The sequence below is a fragment of the Salvia splendens genome, chromosome 9, assembly GCF_004379255.2.
Source record: "Salvia splendens isolate huo1 chromosome 9, SspV2, whole genome shotgun sequence".
Classification (NCBI taxonomy): Eukaryota; Viridiplantae; Streptophyta; class Magnoliopsida; order Lamiales; family Lamiaceae; genus Salvia; species Salvia splendens.
In genome coordinates this window covers 12,407,970-12,434,992 of record NC_056040.1, presented here as the reverse complement: position 1 = coordinate 12,434,992, position 27,023 = coordinate 12,407,970, and the positions used below count along the sequence as shown (strand labels likewise).

Below are 27,023 nucleotides of genomic sequence, written 5' to 3'. Positions count from 1 at the left end.
TTGTATAAAGCCAACCCTTATCAAAATCATATTTCCTACCAGCCGAAGAACTCTGTCTTGGAGTCTAATCCTACTGCTGCAACCGCCACAAGCCCATGCCTTCCTAAAAAATCCTCATTTCTAAATCTAGCCACTGTTCCGAAGAAGACCAACGGCGGCGAATTCAAACCTGACGGCTCAATGGAAGAAGCTGGCGGTATCTTCAGCCTGAGTAACCACCGCAACGGCTCACCATCCGATCGACTCCTCGAAGTGTTCAGTCAGCAGCCAGCGGCGGTGGCGCTAGAGCTCGGGGAGGGTGAAGGAGTATCGGCGGATTTGCGGTGGGGAAGGACGAAAAATCGGCAGAGGCACGGGGCCAACACACTGACGAACAGCGTCGATCCACCGCCGCCTTCCGAAAAGAGCGTCAATGGCGGCGGCTCTGCGGTGGGGAATGAGGATGAAGCGAAGAAGAATGAAAGGGGAGGAGCTTGGATCAAGGAGTGGTCGAAATTGGGGGAGTTTAAAAACTTTTCCTCCATTTTGCAAGTTAACCCCCCAAGTATGGAAAAATCTCAAAATAAACCCCACCACAAAATTTCCTCCCAAATTCTTCCCCAGCCAATTCCGATATTACGAAACATACCCCATTTTACCGAAAAATTGCATAAAAAACCCTCTTTTGTCCGTATTTCCAAGAATACACCCCGAACTTTCGACAAAAATGGAAATACACCCCGACATTTTGAATGTCAGCCTTCCATTACTTGTACAAACAAATTCCAAGCTTTAGCGTACTCATCTTCCTCAAACATAGGACCTAAAGACTACCATTGGATTTTTGACTGTGGGGCAACCGATACCATGTCCTTTGATGCATCGGACTTCCTCGATATTTCTCAACCCACAAAAGTTTTTGTCCAAACAGCTAGTGGGGAGTTAGCACAAGTAGAGGGGTCGGGAACTATATCTATATCACCAACCATTCGCCTCTCAAATTGTCTCTATGTTCCGTCTTTGTCCCACAAATTGTTGTCAGTGAGTCACGTCACGAAAGAACTTAACTGCAAACTCCTAATGCAACCTCGTTTTTGCATGTTACAGGATATCAAGACGGGAACGATAGTTGGGCGTGGCACTGAGCGACATGGACTGTACTACGTAGATGAGATTGCCCAACACAGTACTGCGCTGCTAACTCATGGACTGAATGAAAGACAGGTTTGGCTCTTACACCGTCGGTTAGGGCACCCATCTATAGGATATCTCCGTCTACTCTTTCCCAAACTTGTTTCTTCTTCACTTGTTTTGAATTGTGAAACGTGTGTTTTGGCCAAAAGTCATAGACATTCCTTCAAGTTGAACAAAACTAGAGAAAAATCTCCGTTTGCTTTAGTTCATTCTGATGTTTGGGGCCCTGCTCCGGTTACAGGGGGTCAAGGATTTCGGTATTTTTTGCTATTTGTTGATGATTTTTCTCGTATGACTTGGATTTATTTTTTAAAATCAAAATCAGAAGTCTTTGAAAAATTCACTGAGTTCTATAGCCTTGTCCAAACCCAATACAACACCAAAATCCAAGTCCTTAGATCTGATAATGGGAGAGAATATGTGAACTCTAGAATGAAAACCTTCTTCGCCGAAAAAGGTCTCATTCACCAAACAACATGTGCATACACGCCTGAACAAAATGGGGTGGCTGAGCGGAAAAACCGGTATATCCTTGAGATCACCCGTGCACTTCTAATAGAGTCCCACATCCCGAAATCTTTCTGGCCTGAAGCCATAGCCACATCCGTTTACCTTCTAAATCATCTTCCCACGGGGATCCTAAACTTCAAAACCCCTTTAGAAATATTCTCTTCAAAACACTCAATTCCATCTTCTCTCAATCTTGAACCCAAAGTTTTTGGTTGCACTGTCTTTGCTCACATACCCAAACATGATCGCGATAAATTCTCACCATGTGCAGTCAAATGTGTTTTCTTGGGGTACGGGAAAAATCAGAAAGGGTATAGATGTTATGACCCGTCAACAGATCGCATGTATGTCACTATGAACTGTGACTTTGTTGAGAGTGAGTACTTCTATAGCCAATCTAGTGGTCAGGGGGAGAGAGAGACGGAAAATCCAAGCAATGACGCACTAAATTGGCTACCTCTGTGGGGAGAAACCATTCAGGGGGAGGATATTCAGGGGGAAAATAACCAAACTACCCTATCAGACCAAAATCTTGTCATAGAAATCGATCCAACAGAGGAAGTTAGCAGTACCACTGGGCAGTCAAATCCACAGGAACATAACATGCCGCCTCAGGACACTGCCAATCTATCTGACCAGTCGTTGAATCCTGAGGTAAAAGCTTCTGATCTCAATATTGGTACCCTACTTGAAACCACTGACAGTGACAGGGAAAACAAAAGTGATACAAATGAGCCACCGACGGAACAAGAGACAGGGCACGACAAATTGCCCCAAAGAAGTACAAGAGGCATTCCTCCTCGGAGATATTCGCCAGACTGGAAAGGGCGGAAATCGAGATACAGCATTGCCAATCTCACCCAGGGACACCTTACCGAAATGGCTAGGGCGTTCGAAGCTGCACTTTATGAAGAAGAAAAGATTCCGCAGTCCTTCGAAGAGGCAATGAAACACAAGCACTGGAGGGAAGCCATGAAGAAGGAGATTGATGCCTTGATAAAAAATGAAACGTGGGAAAAGTGTACTCTACCTCCGGGAAAGAAACCAGTAGGATGTCGGTGGATCTTCACCATAAAAAGACGTGCAGATGGTTCAATCGAGAGATACAAGGCAAGATTGGTTGCTAAGGGATATACTCAGGTGTATGGAGTAGACTACGAAGAAACTTTCTCCCCTGTGGCCAAACTAAATACAGTAAGAGCGCTTCTATCTGTAGTTGCATGTAAGGAATGACCATTATACCAGTTTGATGTTACAAATGCCTTCCTTCACGGAGAACTTGGGAAAGACAAAGAAGTCTACATGGAGGTCCCCCCAGGTTTTTGTGAAGAATTTGGAAAAGGACAGGTATGCAGATTGAGGAAGACTCTTTATGGGTTAAAGCAATCCCCCAGAGTGTGGTTTGGAAGATTTTGCCAGGCAATGTTCAAACATGGCTTCAAACAGAGCCACTCAGATCACACACTATTCCTAAAGAAGAGGAACGACAAAATGACATGTCTAATAATCTATGTTGATGACATGATCATAACAGGAGATGATGCCGAGGAGATCCAAAATCTAAAGGAGAATCTTTTCAGGGAGTTTGAAATGAAGGACTTGGGAGCTTTAAAGTACTTCCTAGGAATTGAAGTATTGAGATCCAAGCACGGAATATTTCTAAGGCAGAAGAAGTATGTTCTTGACATGTTAGCAGAAACGGGCCTACTGGACTGCAAGCCTGCTGAAACGCCAATGATACCCAATCATGGATTGAAGATTGTGGATGGAGCTAAGCCTACAGACCGTGAAAGATATCAACGGTTAGTAGGTAAACTTATCTATCTTTCTCATACCAGGCCCGACATCACATACGCAGTTGGAGTTGTCAGTCAATTCATGCATCAACCTCAGGAAGACCATATGGATGCTGTCATGAGAATTGTGAGATATTTAAAGGGAACAGCCAGCTATGGGGTATTCTTAGAAAAGAAGAAAGATCTGGAGATTGATGGATACACCGATGCAGATTGGGCAAGCAATCCATTAGATAGAAAATCCACTGGAGGGTATTTTACCTTTGTTGGGGGAAACCTAGTCACTTGGAGAAGCAAGAAGCAGAAAGTTGTAGCATTATCAAGTGCAGAAGCAGAATTTCGAGGGATCAGAAGTGGTCTGATGGAGATACTTTGGCTTAGGAGGTTGTTAACAGAAATTGGCTTCCCCCCTTCACGAAGAAGTCAACTTTTCTGTGACAATAAAGCGGCAATCAGCATTTCAGAGAATCCAGTTCAGCATGACAGAACGAAACACGTCGAAGTTGATCGTCACTTCATCAAGGAAAAAATTGAAAGCGGCATCATCGAATTTCCATTCGTCCGATCTGAGGAACAACTTGCAGACATACTAACCAAGGCATTGAGTCCTAAAGTCTTCAAAGAATTTCTGGGCAAGTTGAGTATCGGAGATACCGTTGCTCAACTTGAGGGGGAGTGTTGGAAAAAGGAATCATAAATTAGCCGCCCCTCATTCATTACAGTGGAGTTCCTAGAACATATTTAATAGTGTAGTGTTCCTAGTTGTGGTGTAGTTCCAATACTCATTTATTGGTGTACTCCAAGAGACTCAAACCTCCCTATAAATACTAGGGAGAAGAGCATTTCAAATACACAACAAAAACATTGGAATATTTATCTATACACTTTACTATCAAATGTCTAACCAATCTTTCTTTACCTCTCTCGATTACCATCTTTAAGAGTAATATATATTTATGATATGTTAATATCTAGTTTGATTCAAAATACAATATTACATTCGTTTAATTATAGTTGAGTCATTTTTTCTACTCATCTCGTTATACTTGAGTCATTTTCTTTATAAAAAATTCAATACATTTAATCTCTTTTAATAGTATATTTTGTACTTACTTTATTTTGTTGCTTTTACTTATTTACTTTATACTCTCTTTTTTATTTTATTTTTGTATTTGCGTATCCGAAGGAAAAGCTTAACTATGGTCAGACGAGCAAACAAAAGTGTTATTTAACAATGTAACCTGCATATTTGTGTGTAATAAAAATGTTTTATAGAAAAGACAAAATTTGAGAGTCATATAAGTAATCGAAATAAAAAGGTCTCCGCCAACTTTGTTGCATAAATTTATAGCCAACTTTCAGAAATTGAGATTAAATTGTCCAACATTTTTCCAAGAATTCAACGCACTATTTTGTTTTAGATACCAACATTTTTTGTAATTTAAGAAAATCCTTCTCCTTTCTTTCCAAGAAGACACAAAACAATGGATGCAACTCCCAAATCAAAGAAAACATCATTATAATTTGAAGGCTTGAGTTCTCCTTCTCCATTCATTCCCTCTCCATCTCCTCATCACATCCCAACAATTTCCAATCCCATAAACAAAACAACCAAACTAATTCCCCATAAAAAAACACAGAAATAAAAGAAGAACAATATTCACCAACAAGCCTGCCTGCCCCTTTGGGTCGAAGCAATCGCCATTTCACGGTGGTTAATACAGCTTGCTCACACCTGGTAATTTCAATCCAATTTTGCATGCATGCGTCCCGATTTCCTTAAATTATTGGTTTGAATTGAATGAATATAGGAGGAGGTGAGTTATTGTTAATCGGAGGAAATGACGACGAGTCAAGGGGGATTATCAGCCTCCACCAAGAGAAGCTTGTCGTCCTTGATTATGCATTCTCCCTCTCAAGGCCGGAAGAAATCCATCGCCGCCTCCGAAGGCGCCGGATCTTTCTTGGGCTCTCCCTCTCACCGCAAATCTCAATCTCTCTCTCTCGGCACTCCCCGCTCCATGTATCTTCTCTAATTTTTTATTTCTATACATTCAATTCCTCTATTGTGTTTTCCTCAAAATGACAATTGATCAAATTTTCGATTTAGGAATATGTTTCATTTGATATTGAACCTGCTGCAATTTCGATTGTGATAGTGGTCAATGAAATAATTCCTTGAGTGTTATTTGTGCTTGAAGTTTTGATTAATTTCTATTTTATGGAAATGAATTTCATATCAAGCATTGAGGTAGGTTTATGGTCTAAAAGATGGATATTTGGTAGTCCATTTGAAGAAGAACAATAGTTTTAGTATAAGTATTAAACTATTAAAGCATTGTGTTTGATAGAAACAGGGGATTATCAGGGGAGAGGACGGTGAAGAGACTGCGTCTGTCGAGAGCCGTGACAGTACCTGACACTACGAGCATTAAAGAAATTTGTCAGCGGATGGCTGCAAGAAGAGTTGATGCTTTGTTGCTCACTGATTCTAATGCATTGCTCTGTGGGATCCTCACAGACAAGGTATCATCATCATCATCATCATCAAATTTATTCTCCTTTTCTTTCATAATCATACAGTATATGTTAATCAAGGATATAATTACAAGAGTCATAGCCCGAGACCTTAACATAGAAGAAACACATGCTTCCAAGGTTATGACCAGGAACCCCGTGTTTGTTCTCTCCGATACTCTTGCCGTTGAAGCCCTCCAAAAGATGGTTCAAGGTGTAGATTGGCCCGAATAACATTTTTAAATTCATCTTGCCATCTAACTAATACTGTGACACTTGTTGACAGGAAAGTTTAGACACCTACCTGTTGTCGAAAATGGTGAGGTGATTGCGCTGCTTGACATTACAAAATGCTTGTATGACGCCATCGCCCGTTTGGAGCGTGCAGCCGAGAAAGGGAAGGCCATTGCAGCTGCTGTTGAAGGTGCTGAAAAGCAATGGGGCCCCTCAGCCTCAGGTAATTAGTCTTTCATTTCCGTTTCCCTATTCAACTGTATAATTATAATTGATATGATGTTTCAACATTTTGCAGCTCCCAACACGTTTGTTGAGACACTTCGAGAGCGATTTAAGCCCTCCCTGTCTACCATAATCTCTGAGAATACAAAGTAGGTAATATCTTCACTTGTACTATTATTAATTCATTACGTCCCATGTTACTCCCACTTTTCATTTTAGTATAATAGTATCACCTTTAATCAGAAGATGAAAATTTTCTATTTTTGTGATGATTAATTAGGATTGCTACAGTTGATCCAACTGACACGGTGATAGTTGCTGCAAAAAGGATGCACGAGCAACGAGCAAGCTGCGCTGTCATAACAGTTGATAACAAACCTCAAGGGATACTAACGTGAGCTACATGTTCCAAAATAATGACATTAATTCACTTAGATATGAATTAGTAGTAGTATAAGTTATGTGGTTTGACTCTTTCTTGCAATTTTTTTCCTCTTAGTTCAAGAGATATCGTGAGGCGAGTCGTAGCTCTCAATCTTCCAATAGAAACCACTCTAGTGGAGAAGGTACATAAATACATTCTTTATACTTTTTCACTTTGTTCCAACTGATGAATTAATCAACTAGTAATTTGAGTTGTAAGTCTTTATGTATAGGTGATGACTGCAAACCCAGAATGTACTGTAGTTGATTCTTCTATAGTCGAGGCTCTTCACAGCATGCATGAAGGGAAGTATATGCACCTTCTAGTTGTTGATAAAGGTAGACACCCCCTCCTTGTTTTGATCAAAGCTTACATGAGTACTTTTTTCGATGTGTCATTGGATAATTGCCGAAATTGTTCCATCTAACAACAAATTAGATGAATTAGACCACATAATTTAAAATATCCAAACAAATCACCCAAAATAAACCTTCTGTTTAGAGACTAATAATATCTGATGGTGATGATGCAGATGGGGTACTTGTAACTGTTATCGATGTGCTCAACATAACGCATGCGGCTGTAACCACTGTAAGTCAGGTTTGAATTACACTAATGCCAAAAAACACGAGAACTTAACTCTTTTGCATATCCTTTAAAACTTGAATATCCTTTAAAACTTAACTCTTTTGCATATCCTTTAAAACTTGAATTTTTAACAGGTTGGTAGTGCTGGATTTAACACTGAAGGTGCAAGCAGCATGATCCAGAGTTTCTGGGACTCTGCAATGGCGTTAAACCCCGACGAGGACGATGAGATTAGGAGGTAGGTGCATTGTCACCATCGGAGCTTATATCATTCTTGCTGTTTGTTGCTGATTTTTGCATATCTTTTGTAAGTGTGGCTTCGTTCAAGATGCAGTCTGAGGGGGGCGAGACTGCTCTCTTCCTTCAGCAAAATTCTTCCACTGCGAACGTTTTTGCTTTCAAAATCCAAGACAAGAAAGGAAGAATGCATAGGTTCATTTGCGGTGCGTTTTTCCTTCTACTCCTCTACAAAACAAAGTAGATTAATTTGTCATTGTGCAACATCACTTGTTGCATTGATTTATACATAGCATTGTGAAATAAGTAGAGAGGAAATGCAATTAAGAATAGAGGATCTTGTATGCTAGATAGTGCAACGATCATCAATTCGTATGGTCCTAAAAGAAATTTGTGTGTGCTGTTCCACATTCAGATACATACAACATGACTGAGCTCATGACAGCAATCCTTCAGAGAGTAGGAGCTGAGATCGATCGCAACAACCTTCCACAGATTCTGGTACACATTAGCGCCACCCCTCACTACGTCTTTCTAACTTTATCACATTTCAAAAACTCTCATTCTCATCTGTGGCAGTATGAAGACGAAGACAAGGACAAAATTGTCCTCGCATCCGATAGCGACCTTATTGCAGCCGTGCACCACGCAAAGCTAGTGGGCTGGAAGGTAATCCCTTGTCGTTTAATATATTTTGTAGCGACTAAGGGTATCTAAAAATAAACCTATAAGGCACACCAACAAAATTGTCTAATAGTGACATAATCTTAGTGTCACCAAGACAAGCATCATAATAAAAATTTAATTACATCCACAAATGTACTTTTGTTCCATCTGAGAATACACCCTCAAATGTACTAAATTTTGTAGCACCAATGCACCATAAAGTTATTCATCACAAGATGTCACAATTATAAGTGACACATGAGTCTCAGAATTCTATAAAAATTTTGTCACTAATAATTGTGACATATTGTGACATTGTGAGTCTGTATGGGTAAGTTGGATGATGTACCGTCGCGAGTTGATATGAGCATCATGAAACGATAATGTGGCGATGCAATTTTTCATTTCTAAATTGCATGTTTTTCTTCGCAATGTAGTATATATATATACTAATGAACTCTGCATTCGTGGAGGCAGGGACTGAGGCTACATTTAGACTACTCAGGCATGCTGCAGCATCGGCAAAAAGTGTCCGACTCAAGAAGCATGCAGTATGCTCAACGCGATGCATCATCTCAATCGTACGGAGGCCTTGCAGCTGGGGCAGTGCTAGTCGCCGTTTTAGGCGTGTACGCGGTATTGAGGCGAAATCGGAACTGATAAAGGTATCTACTTGCAGGCAGGAAAGAAATCAAAACTGAGTTTATATAAGCAGCCTCATTCATATGGAGTATGATATTTTGTGATGGAAAATTTTGGATGTAGTTAGATACGTATCTTTTTTGTAGTAGGGAGTTGTCTTTGAATGTGAGAATTGGAAATATCATGGGATGGCTTCCAGCCCTCATAGTAAACTGGAATTGGAAATATCAATGCAATTGTGAATTGGGTTTTTTTGCTTATTAATCTTTGATTCCTATACCAATGCCTCTGTTTTGAGTGCATCTTAATTTCCCTTTTTCTTTTTCTTTTTTCTTGTGCTATGCTCAAAGCATATTGAAAAGGCATGACGAAAATATTTCAAAGGAAAAATCAAAATAAAAGGCAAAATTGATAGCATGGCATTATTTGAGATTGAATAATCAAGAAAAAGGAGGTGGGGAATTTCAACAATTATCGTCTTTATCACGTGGTGTGGTGTGCACTGATATTTTTTTCCTTCATAAGCCAAAGAATTTTATTTTTGTCTCTACAATACTTTTTTGTGTACTTTCAACTTATTACTACACCTTAATTCTGATTACAATCAATGCAGTTACCAAACGATTTGTATGTTATTCTCGTAACAGTAACAGCCTAATTGTACAATTTGCAATAGGCTTATAAAAGGCTTATAAAACTTATAAGACTATTACATGGAGTACTAGTAATAATTAATCTAAACAAATTACATTAACGCCCAGAAAAAATTCCCTAGTCCATGTATACCACATGACAATCTTATTTTGTATACCTCATTAATAAAATCTTGCCAAATGGAAATGTATAGCATACATGGCCAAATGATTATAATGACATAATATGATGTTTTAAGGAAATTTTTATAATTTTCATATATAAAATGATTATCATATTGGTTGCACTAAAATGATTATAATATTGCACCACCAATTTATATCGAGACTGTTATTCTTTTATATTGATATATAAAATATAAATTATATTTATTTATTTAATGGGAACTTTTATCCTTTTTATCGATATATACATAAATTATTAAATTTAATTATATTAGCATCGCACACAATAAGTTTAATATATGAATGACTATGCAACGAGGTTCTATTTTTTTATTTTATCATTACACATAAACTATATAATGATTATATGTTAAGTTAAAATATTAATTAAGATAGTTAATAATAATAAAATGATATGATGGATCTTATACAATAGACAATATGTGAATAAAATTTAATATGAATTTAAAGAAATTAAAATACTACAAGTATTTATTAGGGTATTCAAATTAAGGATTACAATCTTCTATAATGTAATTAAAGTAAGATTATCTTGATAAAGGAACATCAACTACAAATCTAAGAAGATGAGACTTTACTAGTCATAAATATGTCTGTTTTTAATTTATATTTACTTAACTGTAAAAAATAATTATAAAATAATGAAGATAAAAATTAAATATATATAAAGATATAATCAATAAATTATAAATATAGTCAATAATATATAACTACTTGACTAAAAAAAGACCAGATTTTGATACATACGATTCTAGAAAATTATGTGATGAAATATAAAAAATGAATAAATATGTACTCAAGTGAAAAAAAATACAAAGGAAAAAAAGCATTATACAAAAAGAATGTGCTCATCAAATCTCAAACGACTTTAGTTCTTTACTTGAAATGAACATTTAATAATTTAACATATTGTGTGTGTATATGATTGTATATATTATATATGGGAATTATAATAAATTTCTTAAAATATCATATTATGCCATTATAATTATTTGGCCATGTATGCTATACATTTTCATTTGGCAAGATATTATTATTGAGGCATACCAAATAAGATTCTCATATGGTGTTTGGGAATTTTTTATCCCATCAGTGTCGAAATCTAAACTTTGGGCTCCCACCATTGAAACCACGAAATTCTTTATACTCCATATTTTCGCATATCTCTGTTACCTTTGTCTTTATAATTTCTTGGCGATTTGAAAAACGAGCACTAATCCAGAACATTCTCCATTAAAGCTCCCTTCTTTACCAAATACTGCCGCATTCCATCCCACAAAACTAACATTGTTTACTGCCATCAATACTATTGTTCTTCATTCCATTCTTTCCAAACTCAATGAACAACACAACAATGAGCCACATTTCCTTCATTCTGTTGATAATCTCATCCATCTTCCCCTAATCCCAGCAGCAGCAGCAGCATCCAATCAAAAACATAGTAATCCTAGTAATGGAAAACCGATCATTCGACCACATGATCGGGTGGATGAAGAAATCCATCAACCTAGGCATGCACACGGTTCGAAAACCGCCGGTTCACTGTTCAAAAAACCGGCGGTTCCGGTTCCGGTTCAAAAAACCGGAGGTTCAAAACCGCCGGTTTTTGGCCGAAACCGCCGGTTCGTAAAAATTTTTTCATTTATTTATTTATTTATTTATCTATGAAATGTGCGTAAATAAAATTCAAAAAATCACGATGAAAATTGCAATTTTATTGAGATTACAAGTTACCACAATTACAAATCACAAAAAACTTGAAGTCTTGAAGTCTTAAACAAAAAATTTAAATACAACGAGACTACTAGTCTACAACGAAGCTAATTACAAATTACAAAAAAGACTTGAAGTTTTGAACAATAAATTTATAAATAAATATACTCTTAGTCGGCGAAGGAGATGTTTCTACATAACTAAATTGAGGACACCTTTAGCAATTCAACCTTAAATATTGAGTTTAGTCTAACAGTCAATAATTATAGTAGAGTTGTCAAAAGTTTCCCGGATTTAGCTTTATAGAGAAATCTATTTCACCGACTAGAGTATATACAAATACAATTATTTAATTGTATTTGCATATTTTTAAAGTAGAAACAAATGGAAAAAAAATAAAGGAAAAAAGACTTGAGCTCGGCTTAAATTTAAAATTTAAGTTGATGTGCCTATGTATCCCCAATGCTCATTTGCAATAGGGAATCAAAGCCCACGTAGTTCTCTTACCTTACTTACCTATTTGGGTTGGCCGGCGGTTGACGGTTGGCCTACAATTCATCCCCGGTGAATTCTTCTTGTGATTCCTCCTGACGATCATCCCAATCATTTTCTTGTTCTCTGACGTCAGCTTTGGCCCAATCATCATGTACTTCTTGATTCATCCAACACACGTGATCCAACACTGAAAGCGGACTCGACAGCGATAGTGGAAGCCGGAAATGAAAAAATCTCCTTGGCCATTGACGCAAGTATGGGAAAATCTTTCTCGTGTGTTCCCCACCAATCGAGGACGTCGATTTGGGCGGGAGGAGTAGGACCTTCATCACCAAAGGAAAAGAGTGAATCGAAATATAAATCTAACTCGCTTACCATACCTGAGGACGACCTTCCGCCGGTGTTGTAGCTGTATAGGTCGGCTAATTGGGATTGCGCGTCGGGTCATCATAATCGATTTGAAATGCGAAGCCAAAGTTATGTTGTTGAGGAGGGGTAGGTCTTCTGACTTGGTGGGTACCGTTATACTTGGTTTCATATTCGGTGTAGAGAGCACGCAAGTTAAACTCGAAGGTTTGTTGGATAATTGACCGGTCCGGGAGGTTTATTTGAAATGTTTCGGTTAGGTTTATTCCCCATTGGTCATTGGTATCCGCTTCCAATGCTTGAAGTGGAACAAGATCAATAGAACTCAAATTGTTATAATAAAAATCTAAAATCCTGGAGGTACATGCTAATTTCCATTTTGGATCCAAGACCTTTGCAATCAAAAACACCGTTGGAATCTCACTGAAATACTTAAGCCATTTTTCAATCATATAATATAAAACACACATCAATTTAGGAGAAGAGGAAGCATTTTTCATCGCAGTTTTAAAACCAAGTGATATATACATGCAATGCTCTAAAACACGAACACCAGTGCAATAATAAACACCCGATAATTCAACAGTCGCATTTTTGAAATATTTGAACAATTTAAATAAAGCCACGCTATGATCCCAACAACTATGCGACATATATAAATCAGAAACGGGATAGGTTTTAAAAAAAATCACATAAAGAATCTTTATGCGTCAAAGTAGAATTCAGACAATCATATGTCGAATTCCATCTATGAGACGCATCCATGGTAAAATTCGTATATCTTACCTTCTTTTGATGGCAATACTTCTTCCAAGCTTTGCCAATAGGCGGTTTTTGATGGATTAATCTAACTGCAGTTCTAATAGGACTAACATGCTTTTGCCATAATTCAAGCGCATCTTGTACACATAAATTCAAAATATGACATATGCATCTTTGATGAAAATAATTACCACCAATAACCGGAGCACAAGCCGCAATCAAGTCATTAATACTTGCAGTGTTAGCAGTTGCATTATCGAAACCAACAGAAAATATCTTATTGCATAATTGAAATTCATTCAAAACTTGAATAATTAAAGAAGCAATTTCGGGTGCAGTGTGTGGTGTCTCAAATTCTCTAAAACCAATCAAACGCTTGTTCAAAGTCCAACTATTGTCCACAAAGTGAACCGTAATGCCCATGTATGAATGTCTATTAAAACAATCAGTCCATACATCTGAGCAAATGTTCACTTTGTGTCCCAAGTTGAGTAAATAACGAGATAATTCAACTTTTTTCTCCAAACATTGTCGAATGGTAGATCGTTGAACAGTCATTCGACCTACTCTTTTGACAGCTACGTTCAAACCACTTTGCATAGTAACCTCAATTTTTTTGTCATCATAAACATTAAAAGGAAAATGCTTCATTGCAGCCCATCTAGTCATAGCGTCAGCAAAATTTTTAGGATCATATTTAAAAAGAGGCGTACCTGACGAACCTGAGCCACCAGGTTGGAAGTTTAGTTGGGTTTGGGTAGAGGCAGTGCCACATTCTACAGGATGCTTTGTCACCAAATGACGACGGAGGGTGACATATCCCCCACCACTCGCAAATTTGTCATGAAACGCCGATGTCTCTTATTGAGAGAGCGGATCATTAGGACTTGGAATTACCATCGAGACCTTCTTGTAGTGTTTAACAAAAATATCAGATTTCAATGTTTTTTTAGTGGGTGGAGGGGGAGGCATGTCCTCATTTCCCCCGGTGCTAGACAGAATATGAGAATGAGATCTATCATCATTGTTGTCCGAGTCCGACGATATAGACATGTCGTACTCGTCATCTTGTTGTTGGGAACTACCACCGCCCCTCCCCCCCACCTTGATGCATTTTAGCGAGTAGCATGGTCATCCTATGATCTTCTTCTATCTATAAATATTATATAAGTTGAAGTTTTAATTAGGAACACACAAAAAAATTTAAAAACTCAATCTTATGAAATTATGAATTGTAAAAATAATTTTATTTTTTAGAACTTACTTGCATGCATTTAGCCGCCACTCGGGAAACCTTTTACATAACTTCTCGACGACTAGGCCGCTTTGATCTTTGGGGACGACTACTTTGATCTTGGGCAATTCCTTTGCCCCGATCACCACACCCCGGTCCACCACGAGAAGAAGATATAATGCAAAATGAAAGTAGTATGAAATATGAAGCATTGAATAAATGGTAAATTACGAACACAACAACAAATATAGTAGTAAACAACTTGAGCAATTAGAGAGAATGAGGATAGAGAATAGAAAAATTGAGATTGAGAGGGAAATCCTTGTTAACACAAGAATGGGGTGAGTAAAAATGATGGGGGAAGTGGGGTATTTATAGGAGTAAAATTGGAAGAAATAAAAAAAATCAAATTTCAAATTTCGACAGGTTTACTTCCTGAACCGACTGTTCAGTCCACGGTTTCTGACGGAAATCGCCGGTTTCTGGCCGAAAACCGACAGTTTCTGACCGGTTTTCAGGCCTATACACTGCCACCTATACGCTTCCACCTGAAAAAGGTGTTGAACCGTCGAAAACCGGCGGTTTACTTCAGAAAACTGGCGTACCGGCGATTTTGAACCGCCGGTTACGGTTCACGCTTTTTTTTGAACCTGAACCGGCCCGCCGGAACCGCCGAACCGCCATCCGGTTCGAACCGCCGGCGCCGTTTCCGGCTTGTGAACCGCCGGTTAACCGGTGGTCCGGTTCGATTTGTGCATGTCTACATCAACGGCATCACCGGCAACGAATGCAACTCCCCCTCCTCAAACCCCTCCCAAAAAATCTGCTTCTCCTCTGACGCCCACTACATCGATCCCGATCCCGGCCACTCCTTCGACGCCGTCTCCCACCAGATCTTCGGCTCCCCCGCCTCCCCCTTCCCCACCATGTCCGGCTTCGTCGACCAAGCCCTCTCCATCTCCCCCAACCTCTCCTCCACCGTCATGAAAGGCTTCTCCCCCCTAAACCTCCCCATCTACTCCGCCCTCGTCCAACACTTAGCCTTATTTCACCGCTGGTTCTCCTCCATACCGGGCCCCACCCAGCCCAACCGCCTCTTCCTCTACTTCGCCACCTCCCACCTCAAGAAGCTCCTCGCCAAGGGCTACCCTCAGAAAACCATCTTCGACTCGTTGCACGAAAACGGCCTCAATTTTGGCGTCTACTTCCAGCACATCCCCACCACTCTGTTTTACCGCAACATGAGGAAGCTCAAGTACATTTGGAAATTCCACGATTACGATCTGAAATTCAAGAGGGATGCAAAGAGAGGGAAGCTCCCGAGCGTGAGCGTGATCGAGCCGAGGTACTTCGACCTCAAGGGGATGCCGGCCAACGATGACCACCCCTCCCACGACGTGGCGAATGGGCAGAGGCTGGTGAAGGAGGTCTACGAGGCGCTGCATGCGAGCCCCAGTGGAATGACACGCTCTTGCTCATCACCTACGATGAGCAATGCGGCTTCTACGATCATGTCCCCACGCCTTATGTCGGTGTCCCCAATCCCGATGGCAACACCGGCCCTTCGCCTCATTTCTTCAACTTCGATGCCTTGGCGTTCGTGTTCCCACCATCATGGTCTCTCCTTGGATCAAGAAAGGAACCGGTATGTCAGAGTTGGCCTAGTGAATAAGTAGTTGATATCAGAATGAATTAGTCATCGCTTTTGTTATTATGGTGCAGTTGTGAGCAAGCCAAATGGGCCTACTACTAATTCAGAGTTTGAGCATTCATCAATCCCTGCTACAATAAAGAAGATGTTCAACCTCTCATCCAACTTCCTGACTCATAGAGATGCTTGGGCTGGCGCGTTCGAGCAAGTCTGGGGCGAGTTAGCTTCTCCAAGAACCAACTGCCCGGGTGAATTTTGCTTCACAAGCTCTTGCTGATGTTGTTTTGTTATGGCATTGATGGATTTTGTTGTGTGCAGAGGTTTTGCCGGAGGTGAGTCCTCTGAGGAAGACAGAGGCGGATGAGAGCAGAGTTTCAAGGGGAGGTGGTGCAGCTGGCTGCGGTGCTGAACGGTGAGCATCGGTTGAGCAGGTTCCGGGGGGGTGATGCAGGGAAGAAGATGAGTGTGAAGGAAGGGGAGGAGTATGTGAAGGGCGTGGTCTCGAGGTTTATTAGGGCGAGCAAAGAGGCTGTCAAGATGGGTGCAGATGAGTCTGCCATTGTGGACATGAGGTCTTCTTTGACAACTAGATCCTCCATTCATAACTAGATAGTTAGATAGTTAGTTAATTTATAAGTATATGTGATGTGCATATGAAGAATATTTGAGGCTTGTGTTAGTGTTTGCAATAGACTAGACTATAGTTGCATGGTGAATATGACATGAGAGTAGTTTGTCTCTAAGGGAGCAAAATATGTACTAGTTTATTGGCCTGTGTTTGCTGCATTTGGAACTTCCAATCCAATCTTGGTGTTGAGAATGATAAATGTACCTCTAGGTCACTTTATAATAGTGAAATCATTTGTTTGTTATAAATATGAAACTACAAATAAGGATGCAAAAAATAAATAAGTGAAATTGGTTCGATCAACAGCAGGGTTTGAACCTGCGCGGGCAAAGCCCAACAGATTTCAAGTCTTTCTCCTTAACCGCTCGGACATATTGACGATATTGAATGATGTGATATTAATCATATAATCATTAAAATAATATCCCTTTTGGTAATATAATTTCTAGATTTCTTTTGCTTACTGAGAAGGATAATGGATTTGCTTCATCATTAAAATTTACATCGATATTCTCTAAATCGTCGACAACATTATTAACTTTTTTAAAAGTTGTTCGCTTATTTGGTTCTACTCAAAAAATTTGTAAGCATAGTCGTTGCTTCATGAACAAACATTTTGCCAGAGATTTCTTCCATATCTGCATTCGTATGCTTCCTGACTTCCCACAGCACTTTATCTCATCTTATGTATTATTGCCCTCGTCCATCACAAGTAGATACTTCCTCCGTCCCTAAAAAATAGACAAACCGGTATATATAACACGAATTTTAATGTGCAATTGGTAAAATAAGAAATATAGAAAAAATAAGAAACATAGAGGAAAAAATAATAGAAGTAGTGTTAGTGAATTGTGAAATCCACAATATTAGTTAAAAACTGTCCATATTTAGATTTTGTCTAATTTTGGGAGACGAGCAAAAATGGTAAAACTATTCTAGTTTTTAGGGACAGAGAGAGTATAATAGTGTATGATATGTGTTTTAATATGCAATTGATAAGTGAGAGGGAGGAGAAAAAATTAAGAGATAAGTAGTGTTAGTAAATTGTAGGGTCTACATTAGTATTTAAATGTTTAAATCTTTCCACATTTAAAAGTTAGTCTAATTTTGATGGATGACTCATACTAAAACTGATCTATATTATTGTGGATGGAGGTAGTATATTTTATCACACAAAATATGTAAGACAATTTTACATAAGTTATAGTAATAGTATATTAGTACATACTCCTTCTGTTCCACAATAAGATTCATATTTTGTCATTTCAGTTCGTCCCACAAAAAAGAGTCACACTTCAGTTTTACTATAAATGGTAGTAGGTCTCACATTACAATAACTCACTTCACTCACATTTTATTATAAAATCAATATAAAAAAGTGGATTTCATATTCCACTAACTTTTTTAATCTACTGTTTTTTACACTTGTTAAAACTCGTGCACATATCAAATGTGACTCTTATTGTGGCACATAGGAAGTATTAAAATTAGAGTTGAAACCAACTTTTTTATAGTCACAATTTTTTAAAATAAATAAAATAAATAAAAACCTTGATTTTTAGTGATACTACTATTAAATACTACAGACTTATTCTTCATTGTTAATTGTATGCAGCAAAACCCTTTTCCATTAAAATATGTCCCATCATCCGGGTCAAAATCCACCCACCAATCATATTGCATCTTCATAGATAAGATATTAACCATTGGTTCATATTTTATTCTCCTTTCTAAAATATCACTTTTTATTACTTACATAAAATATATAGGAGTACTACATAATAAAAACAAAAGTTACAAATTAAAATATTACCGCACTAACTTCACAAACATAAGCATCGAATTTTCAATAATATCACGATGCTCATATCCTCAAAACATACTAGTGTAAATATACATAAATCTGACATAAATCAGATTTCAATTTCAAGTCGATTAATGGAACTTTTTCCAATCAAGTACACAAAAAAAAAATCAAAAACACTATCGCCACTCCCATTCAAGCCAAATCATTGTACCACATGCATCCCATAGTGTACATTTAGCTGGAGCAACGAAATCACACTCATTCCACACCTCTATATATGAGTGTATATGTTATGCAGCTCCCTTTCCAACAAAAGAGAGAGCAAATAAATAGAGAAGAATTCCCAATCTCAATTTTGCATCCCCAAATTAGGCCAAGAAAATCGCAGAGCCAATGGAGAACAACCCGCAGCAGAGCGCCACGCCGCCGTACCCGCCCGCCGTAGCTGCGCCGGGGTACCCATCGCAGCCGCCGTACCAGCACCTATTGCAGCAGCAGCAGCAGCAATTGCAGATGTTCTGGAATTTCCAGCAGAACGAGATCCAGAATTTGAACGATTTTAAGAACCACCAGCTGCCCCTCGCTCGGATCAAGAAGATCATGAAGGCCGACGAGGACGTGCGAATGATCTCCGCGGAGGCGCCGATCCTCTTCGCCAAGGCGTGCGAGCTCTTCATCCTCGAGCTCACGATCCGCTCCTGGCTCCACGCCGAGGAGAACAAGCGCCGCACCCTCCAGAAGAACGACATCGCCGCCGCGATCACGCGCACCGACATCTTCGACTTCCTCGTCGACATTGTGCCCAGGGACGAGATTAAGGACGAGGCGGCCTCTCTGGGGGGGATTGTGGGCCCACCTGCGGGTCCTGGTGGGGTCCCTGTGGTGCCCTACTTCTACCCGCCCATGGGGCAGACGATGATTGGGCGCCCCGCCGTGGTGACTGGTGTGGATCCGGGGGTTTACGTGCAGCCTCCGCCGCCGGCGCCGTCCCAGGCCTGGCAGTCGGTGTGGCAGACGGGGGCTGAGGATGGCTCGTACGGGAGTGGTGGTGGTGCCAGCAGCGGTCAGGGGAACCTTGACGGTTGAGGGTAACTCAATTATGGTCATTTTTTTTCTATTTTGTGTTGCTTTTTGTTAATTCTTCGGTTTGTTACATAGATCTGGAGCTGCTCTTGGTTATTTTCAGAACAGATTTTTGTTTAGGTTATGTTTTTAGTTGATAATAATACGCTGTATATTGTAATTCAATCAATTTTGTGTTGCTGGTGATATGTGTGAAGAAAGGCGTTTTATTTCCCTAAATAAACTTTTTATTTTTCACCCTTCCTAAGTGTTTTTAATTCTGATTTCTTATCTGAATAATTTAATTTCCTCTTTGAATACTACTGTGTTTTGGTTTGCATACAAGTGACATGGGAATACAGTGTATATTGGTTTGAGCTCTACTCACGTTCAAGGGAATTTCTAATGTCTTAAGTTTTTTTCTGGTATTATAATTTGTTCATACTTCATAATGCTTTGCTTAATTCGCCTTGAAAATGTCTAGGAGTTGAGCGGAAAACGGTATTCTAGTTCAATGCATAAGATGATAGTCATTACTTATGGAGATGAGACATGTTTGACACTTTAGAAATCATCAATAGTAGTACTATTGTAGACGAAACATGTTGACATTTTAATTATTTGACATCCATATCTTGGTGAATTCTGTTCACTCGCATCATCTCCATAAGTAGGTTGCTACAGTAAGCTTTGTTAGTGGGTAGGTATCCTTGAATAATCGCGACAGCAGTTAGTGTGTCCTTATGTACGTCGACATAACTTATCATGGTCCCAGAATTGACAAAGTCTCAGAATTGTTATGCGTTTTGAGGTAGATATGAAAGATTTTTGTCTGTTAAGGGCTTCTATTGTTATAACTTCAAGGTCATCCTGATGTGATTCTTTAGTTCTGAATCTTGTAGTAGGGTTTCTATTGCTGTATTGCACCTTTGCTGTATATGTAGCTACCCTGTAAAAAAAACTTTATCTTGTGGAGTTGGTACTATCCAAAAAATATGAATATTTAGTCACTGAAAATTCTCAGTGGCTCATAGATCATGAACTTCCTTACTTTGACCACCCTTTGTTTAGGTCAATTTAGTGGCAAGCAAGTTAGCCTAGGAAAGTAATACCTTTAAACCGGAAGCCATCAGTCAAAAGACCTGCAGGAAATCATCTTGTATGCTACTATAAATTATTTCCTTGAACTTTGAAGCACATACTATGCTCTTAAGAGGTGCTTGGTATGATGGAATGGAATAAAGGTGGGTAAAATGAGGATAGAATTGGATTGGCTATTTTCATGGAATGAGGAAGGAATGACTAAGACTTGTCTAGTAAGAACGGTTATTTTTAAGAAAGAGTTGTACTAAACAAATGAGTGGAAATGGAGGTAGGACTCACTATCCATTCCCTTCTCTATTCCACCATACCAAGCACCCACTTAATGTCTGCATTATTGTGCATTTCGCCCATAATTCTTGTTCTAGCATTACTAGTAACTTATGCAGTCGTACTATAGTTTCCTGAATCATAATTATCCATTTGATGTTTTTACACAATAATATTTACATAATGCAATACTGTTATTTAACAGGCTTCTGCTCAACCTTCTCCCATTTGTTGCATGTGTTTCTCATGTTCCTGATATGTCTAGGCATCACGGAAGCAATTTCTTCATGCAAAACTCATTCTTTGCCTGTCTGTCAGCTCTTTCTGCATATGATTTAAGCCCTTTGCACCTATTAGAATCCAAGCTTTGATTCCACATCTCAGTTTTTCACTCGCCATCCATGCTATGTTTAAATTTTATGAGTAGCAGTTTATGCCAACTCATCTGTCTCAATCACCTTCCTCAACCTGTATTCTGTAATCCAGTTGCACTACATAATAAATCAGCTGTTTGTACCTGGACTAGATATCCCAAAAGACAAACCTGGTCGAAATCAGCAAGCAGTAATGGCTATTGGTGATTTTCCTTATTTTGCATAACCTGCCATCACACTCGAGATATTTTTACCACATTTTTTGTGTATTCCTCTAAATTCATCTGAAGAAACTGAACTTGATGAATCATTATGTGAGGATAAGAAACATTAAGGTAAAAGTGTTGTCACTGGGAAAATGATTTGTTTCCCTAGTAAAGGAAAATCGTTTTATCTGAAATTCCCTAATAATGATTCAAGAAACTTTATCAGGAACTGATACTTGCATAGAATGCTGCCAAGAAGGATACTGGAGATTTTGATAAAGTTCATACATCATAGGAGCAGCGCTTGAGTTGGTGGGAGACTGCCCATGATGGGGTTGTGGGGGGATTGGCCTTGCATAGTATAGTAAACATGAGATATAAAACATGAAATTTATCGACATCGTTTGCTGTTCCACTAATATTATTTTCACTGCCTGATCGTTATAATAGATATTTGGCATCCTCATTACTAAGATGCTTGTAGATCTGTGTCTTTTGCAGCTTCACATGATTGGTATTGATTTCTTTAAACTAGAGGAATGTTTGCAGTGCCTACCTAATAATCTCGTATTCAACATACCAAAGTTATTTTCTTTACTTGTTTTTTGGCATGAATCATGTGCTGACGGCACTCTTGTTTGATGCAGTTGAAAGTAATGGTGAAGTGACAATGGAGAGTAGCGCGGTGGTCACTTGCTTGGAGGGAAGGAATTTAGGTTATCATCTATAAATGGGGGTTGAATTCTTGCATAAAAGAAGATGTGGTTGTAGGAATTGTATAAAACTTGATCTTGTGTAGGGACCAGAAACCTACCAATGCAATCAAAAAACATGTGCAGAATGTTTCCAGTGCGATGATACACTGAACTCATAATTATTTTTTGGTCGAAATTCGCCACTTTGCTCTACCTGTCTTTTACCCATTTGATTGATATCCTCTTTTTCCCTTTCCCTTGCATATCTTGTTTCATCACAGATATCTTGGAACTGCTGCATCATACATACCCTGTGTGTGTGTGTGTGTGAGAGAGAGAGAGACTGTCTTTGAACGTATGAACCTGTAGTTTCTCAATGGAGGGCATAACAGAATGATAGTATAAGTTGTTTATTTTTGTTGAATAAATTTTTCAATGATCAATCTTCTTTCTAATTAAATAAAGTGTTTTGATTAAGATTATTACTTGCTCATAAAAAAGCTTTGAATTGGAAGGAACTGCAAAACAAACATATTTTTATACTCCATAGTTATTTCGCGGCTAAACGAATTATGAAATTTAAAGTGTGCTAATCACTTATTAATAAACATGCGTTAAGGATAATAGAAAATTTTAAATAAAATATTAACAAAGTGGCCCATGCAGGTTTCGAACCTGCGACCTTCGCGTTATTAGCACGACGCTCTAACCAACTGAGCTAATAGGCCATCTTGTTATAATCATCAGTATATTGGTATTACACAATCATATATTTTGCTTTTTTATAAGTTACCACTTACCACCGCGCCTAATTGGAACTCAAATGATTTTAGTTAATGCTCTAGTTGATTTCTTTTAAACCGATCATATTCCAACAAAGAAACACGAATAAATTATTTCATATGCCACCACCAACAAATACAGTGAAACTAAATAGTATCGAAATTATATACCTTATTTCACACTTTTGAAATAAATAGTATCGAAATTATATAGTTCAAAATTGATAATTAAAATTTGAAATTACAAATACCTAATTAATAGATATGCAAGTGTTTAATGTATAATTCATTTGTAAATCACATATATCCATTCGAATTAGTTAAAATCGTTCGCCTTTAGATTTTACCATCCCCATTTGTGGGATCGAGAAAGATAAATTGCTACAAGAAAACATTGATTATTGAGTAATAATTATGTAAAGTAATACTCGATATATTTATTGCTACTTTAACATATTTTATGTTACACGGAAATTATCTAAAATTTCTTTAAAGAAAAAACATGTTATCCTTTGAGAGATCCACACGTACATGTTATGATGAGATAGTCCAGTAAAAAGAAACATAAAATCTGTTTAAAACTCGGGCTAAAGCCGGCTAATATTACTATGGTTTATCTTTAAAAATAATTTATTAAAATAAATAATGATTTAAGACAATAGGATTGACCAACTAAAAAGAGAAACGAAATGAACACTGAGACTCATTAAAAACCAAAAGCCGAGTGTAAACACAGTGTTCACGCACTCTGCTATATTAAAGATGGAAAGTACTAACACAAATTGGAGTAGGTACAGATTTTATACTCATTGGAGTCTTCTCACCTTTTCAAAATGCAAGATTACTTTAATGGCCAAAAAATTTGTTACAACGAATTCCAAATCAGTATTTCCATCTCACCATGTTAAGTGCTTTTGATAAAGAAAGAAATAAAAAAAATTCTATTATTGTCTTATTATTTGTCACACGAAAAGGATATAACAAGAAGAGTTTGGCTTTATAGGGATTATACTCTCGTCTACGAAAAATAGTCTAATTTTATCATTTTGGGATGTCCACAAAAAATAATCTTTTTTTTTAAAATGGTAACTTTCTATTTCATACTTTACCTATTTTTTCTCCTTCCCTCATACTTTACTTACTTTTTCTCTATATCTTTCTTACTTTACCTACTTTTTCTCATTTTCTCTTACTTTATTAATTTTCCATTAAAACTCGTACCTTACACAAATGAGATTATTTTTTGTAGACGGATGGAGTAGCGGTAACTAAAATTGCCCAAAGTGATACTTCGATGTTGTGCCTAAAAAACCATCAACAAATTTCTAGATGGAACCTAATTGAAAATACACCTATTTCAGTGTCTCCTAACTCAAGTAAAACACACATTGAATCTTACATACTACTACATGATAGTAAAACACATTGAATATAAATATATAAAACACACACACATTGACACACATATGAAGATAAACCATAGATTACTAAACTTGACGCATTTCACCATATATAGATTAAAAACAACCAATCCAAGCATTGCTGCTCCTCTAAAATCTTACATACATGATAGTAGCATTTATTACACCCTACAGCCAAAGTACATTATACCATAATACTTGATGACAACATATGTGTTTCAAGTTTCAACCTTTCCAACTCACCTAAATACAAAAACACTACAACACAAAATAAGTAAGATCAAAGATGCTACGAAGCATATCCTTACCGAGCTCAATATTTAGTTCTTCCATCGCCTTCAGTGATCACATCTTTGAATGCGCCCCCACTGGGAATCATAGGCAACACGTGCTCTTGATGAGGGACAATCACATCCAACAAGTACGGGCCGGGGGTATCCAGCATCTTCTGCAACGCCCCCCTCAGATCTGCCTTCCTACTCACCCGGGCTGCTGGTATGTCGCAAGCCTCTGCGAACTTGAGCATGTTGGGGAATATCTGTGACTCATCTGCCGGGTTTCCTAGATAAGTGTGAGCGCGGTTGGCCTTATAGAAACGGTCTTCCCATTGGACCACCATGCCCAAGTGCTGGTTATTCAACAGCATTATCTTGATTGGAAGGTTCTCCACTCTTATCGTGGCCAACTCCTGTACATTCATCATGAAACTCCCGTCACCATCAATGTCCACCACCACGGCATCAGGTCTCGCGACAGCAGCTCCAATGGCTGCAGGGAGGCCAAATCCCATGGCGCCAAGACCAGCCGAGGTCAGCCACTGCCTCGGCCTATTGTACTTGTAGAACTGTGCAGCCCACATCTGGTGCTGCCCCACGCCAGTGCTAATGATAGCATTTCCCCCCGTCAACTCATCAAGCATCTGAATCGCATATTGAGGGGGAATTGCTTCTCCAAATGTCTTAAAACTCAAGGGGTGTTTGATCCTTTGCTCCTTCAACTCATCTCTCCACGCTGAAAAGTCGAAACTAACACCACCACCCTTCACATTCTCCCCAAGTATCGAATTCAACCCTTGAAGGGCCAACTTGATATCACCACAGATCGACACATGAGGCTGCTTATTCTTCCCAATCTCAGCCGAGTCAATATCAATGTGAACGATCTTAGCCCGGCTAGCAAATGCCTCGAGCTTACCAGTCACACGGTCATCAAACCTAACTCCAAAAGCAAGCAACAAATCACTCTTGTCTACTGAATAGTTTGCGTACACAGTTCCGTGCATTCCCAGCATTTGCAAGGCAAAATCCTCATCCGAACCAGGATAGGAACCGAGCCCCATCAACGTGCTTGCCACAGGGATTCCAGTAAGCTCGACGAATTTCCTCAATTCCTCACTCGAATTCAAACAACCCCCTCCTACATAAAGCACGGGCTTCTTCGAATCAGATACTAACCTAACAATCTGCTCCAACAACATCTTGCTAGGAGGCTTAGGCAATCTAGACAAATAGCCAGTCAACCGCATAGGCTGATTCCAATTCGGAATCACCATTTGCTGCTGAATGTCTTTGGGAACATCGATGAGAACAGGGCCGGGCCTACCAGATCGGGCAATAAAGAAGGCTTCCTTGACAATTCTAGGAATATCATCAACATCCAACACGAGATAATTATGCTTCGTAATTGACCTAGTTACCTCCACAATTGGGGTTTCCTGGAACGCATCCGTGCCGATCATGCGGCGGGGGACTTGGCCGGTGATGGAGACCATCGGGACGCTGTCGAGGAGGGCATCGGCGAGGCCGGAGACGAGATTGGTGGCGCCGGGGCCGGAGGTGGCAATGCAGACGCCGGGGAGGCCGGAGGCGCGGGCGTAGCCCTCGGCGGCGAAGACGCCGCCCTGCTCGTGGCGGGGGAGGACGTTGCGGATGATGTCGGAGCGCGTGAGGGCCTGGTGGATCTCCATGGAGGCGCCGCCGGGGTAGGCGAAGACGTCGGTGACGCCCTCGCGCTCGAGCGCCTCGACGAGGACGTCGCTGCCCTTACGGGGCTGGTCGGGGGCGAATCGGGAGACGAAGGCGTCGTGATGGGGGGTATTGGGTTTTGGGGAAGATAGGACGCTTGAGATTTGGAGAGGGCGGCGGGAGGTGGGGAGCGTGGAGTGATGGGGGAATGGAAGAGTGAATCGGGCGGTGAGCTTGGGGTTGGGGAGGAGAGGGGTGTTGTTGGTGAAGGGTGAAGAGGCGGAGGTGGAAGCAGCGGCCGCCATTGACAGAGACGACGGATTAGTGTTTATAGGGTTCAAACTTGGAATGGTTGAGAGAGTGGCGGATGATTGCACTTGCAAGTACGATGGAAATGAAGGGCAAGTTTTAATAAGAGTGGTAATCAAATGAAATGACGTAAATGGCCTTTGTCTGATTTTTCTATACGTGATGGTTTTCAGCATGTGCGTACAAGTGGTATCCAACAATATATGATATTCATAGGAGTATATATTTGAGGTACTTCTTCAAATAAATTACATTCAAGTTATTTCAACAAAATTTAAATACCATATTCGTTCCATGTTAATAAAGTTGTTTCAATATAATAAAGTTATTTC

At 39.2% G+C, this 27,023-nt stretch overlaps 3 protein-coding genes, 2 non-coding genes and 1 pseudogene across 6 annotated transcripts; 3 read left to right on the top strand and 3 right to left on the bottom strand.

Moving 5' to 3' along the window:
- Nucleotides 1–4,981: 4,981 nt before the first annotated feature.
- On the top strand, nucleotides 4,982–9,148 carry LOC121747167 (CBS domain-containing protein CBSCBSPB1-like). Its single transcript, XM_042141163.1, has 15 exons — nucleotides 4,982–5,217; nucleotides 5,291–5,502; nucleotides 5,831–6,005; nucleotides 6,078–6,210; nucleotides 6,283–6,453; nucleotides 6,529–6,604; nucleotides 6,736–6,849; nucleotides 6,955–7,021; nucleotides 7,112–7,217; nucleotides 7,412–7,470; nucleotides 7,602–7,705; nucleotides 7,780–7,910; nucleotides 8,120–8,205; nucleotides 8,284–8,373; nucleotides 8,848–9,148. Exons 2-15 carry the CDS (start codon nucleotides 5,321–5,323, stop codon nucleotides 9,028–9,030), a joined length of 1,677 nt encoding a protein of 558 aa, XP_041997097.1. The 5' UTR covers nucleotides 4,982–5,217; nucleotides 5,291–5,320; the 3' UTR covers nucleotides 9,031–9,148.
- Nucleotides 9,149–9,195: 47 nt separating this feature from the next.
- Nucleotides 9,196–16,681, top strand: LOC121749163 (annotated as a pseudogene).
- A 316-nt stretch (nucleotides 16,682–16,997) lies between these two features.
- Nucleotides 16,998–17,079, bottom strand: TRNAS-UGA. The gene has a single exon. It is a non-coding gene; the product is annotated as a tRNA-Ser (tRNA).
- A 1,730-nt stretch (nucleotides 17,080–18,809) lies between these two features.
- LOC121746938 (nuclear transcription factor Y subunit C-1-like) lies at nucleotides 18,810–22,428 on the top strand. 2 transcript variants are annotated; one of them, XM_042140900.1, is made up of 2 exons: nucleotides 18,810–19,609; nucleotides 22,168–22,428. In XM_042140900.1, exon 1 carries the CDS (start codon nucleotides 18,901–18,903, stop codon nucleotides 19,591–19,593), a length of 693 nt encoding a protein of 230 aa, XP_041996834.1. In that variant the 5' UTR covers nucleotides 18,810–18,900; the 3' UTR covers nucleotides 19,594–19,609; nucleotides 22,168–22,428. The 2 variants fall into 2 exon arrangements, with proteins under 2 accessions (XP_041996834.1, XP_041996833.1); XM_042140899.1 differs by having other exon boundaries at nucleotides 18,811–19,595.
- Nucleotides 22,429–22,869: 441 nt separating this feature from the next.
- Nucleotides 22,870–22,943, bottom strand: TRNAI-AAU. The gene has a single exon. It is a non-coding gene; the product is annotated as a tRNA-Ile (tRNA).
- Nucleotides 22,944–24,481: 1,538 nt separating this feature from the next.
- Nucleotides 24,482–26,750, bottom strand: LOC121748228 (acetolactate synthase 1, chloroplastic-like). Its single transcript, XM_042142458.1, has one exon. The coding sequence runs from the start codon at nucleotides 26,685–26,687 to the stop codon at nucleotides 24,732–24,734; it is 1,956 nt and encodes a 651-aa protein (XP_041998392.1). The 5' UTR covers nucleotides 26,688–26,750; the 3' UTR covers nucleotides 24,482–24,731.
- Nucleotides 26,751–27,023: the final 273 nt, after the last annotated feature.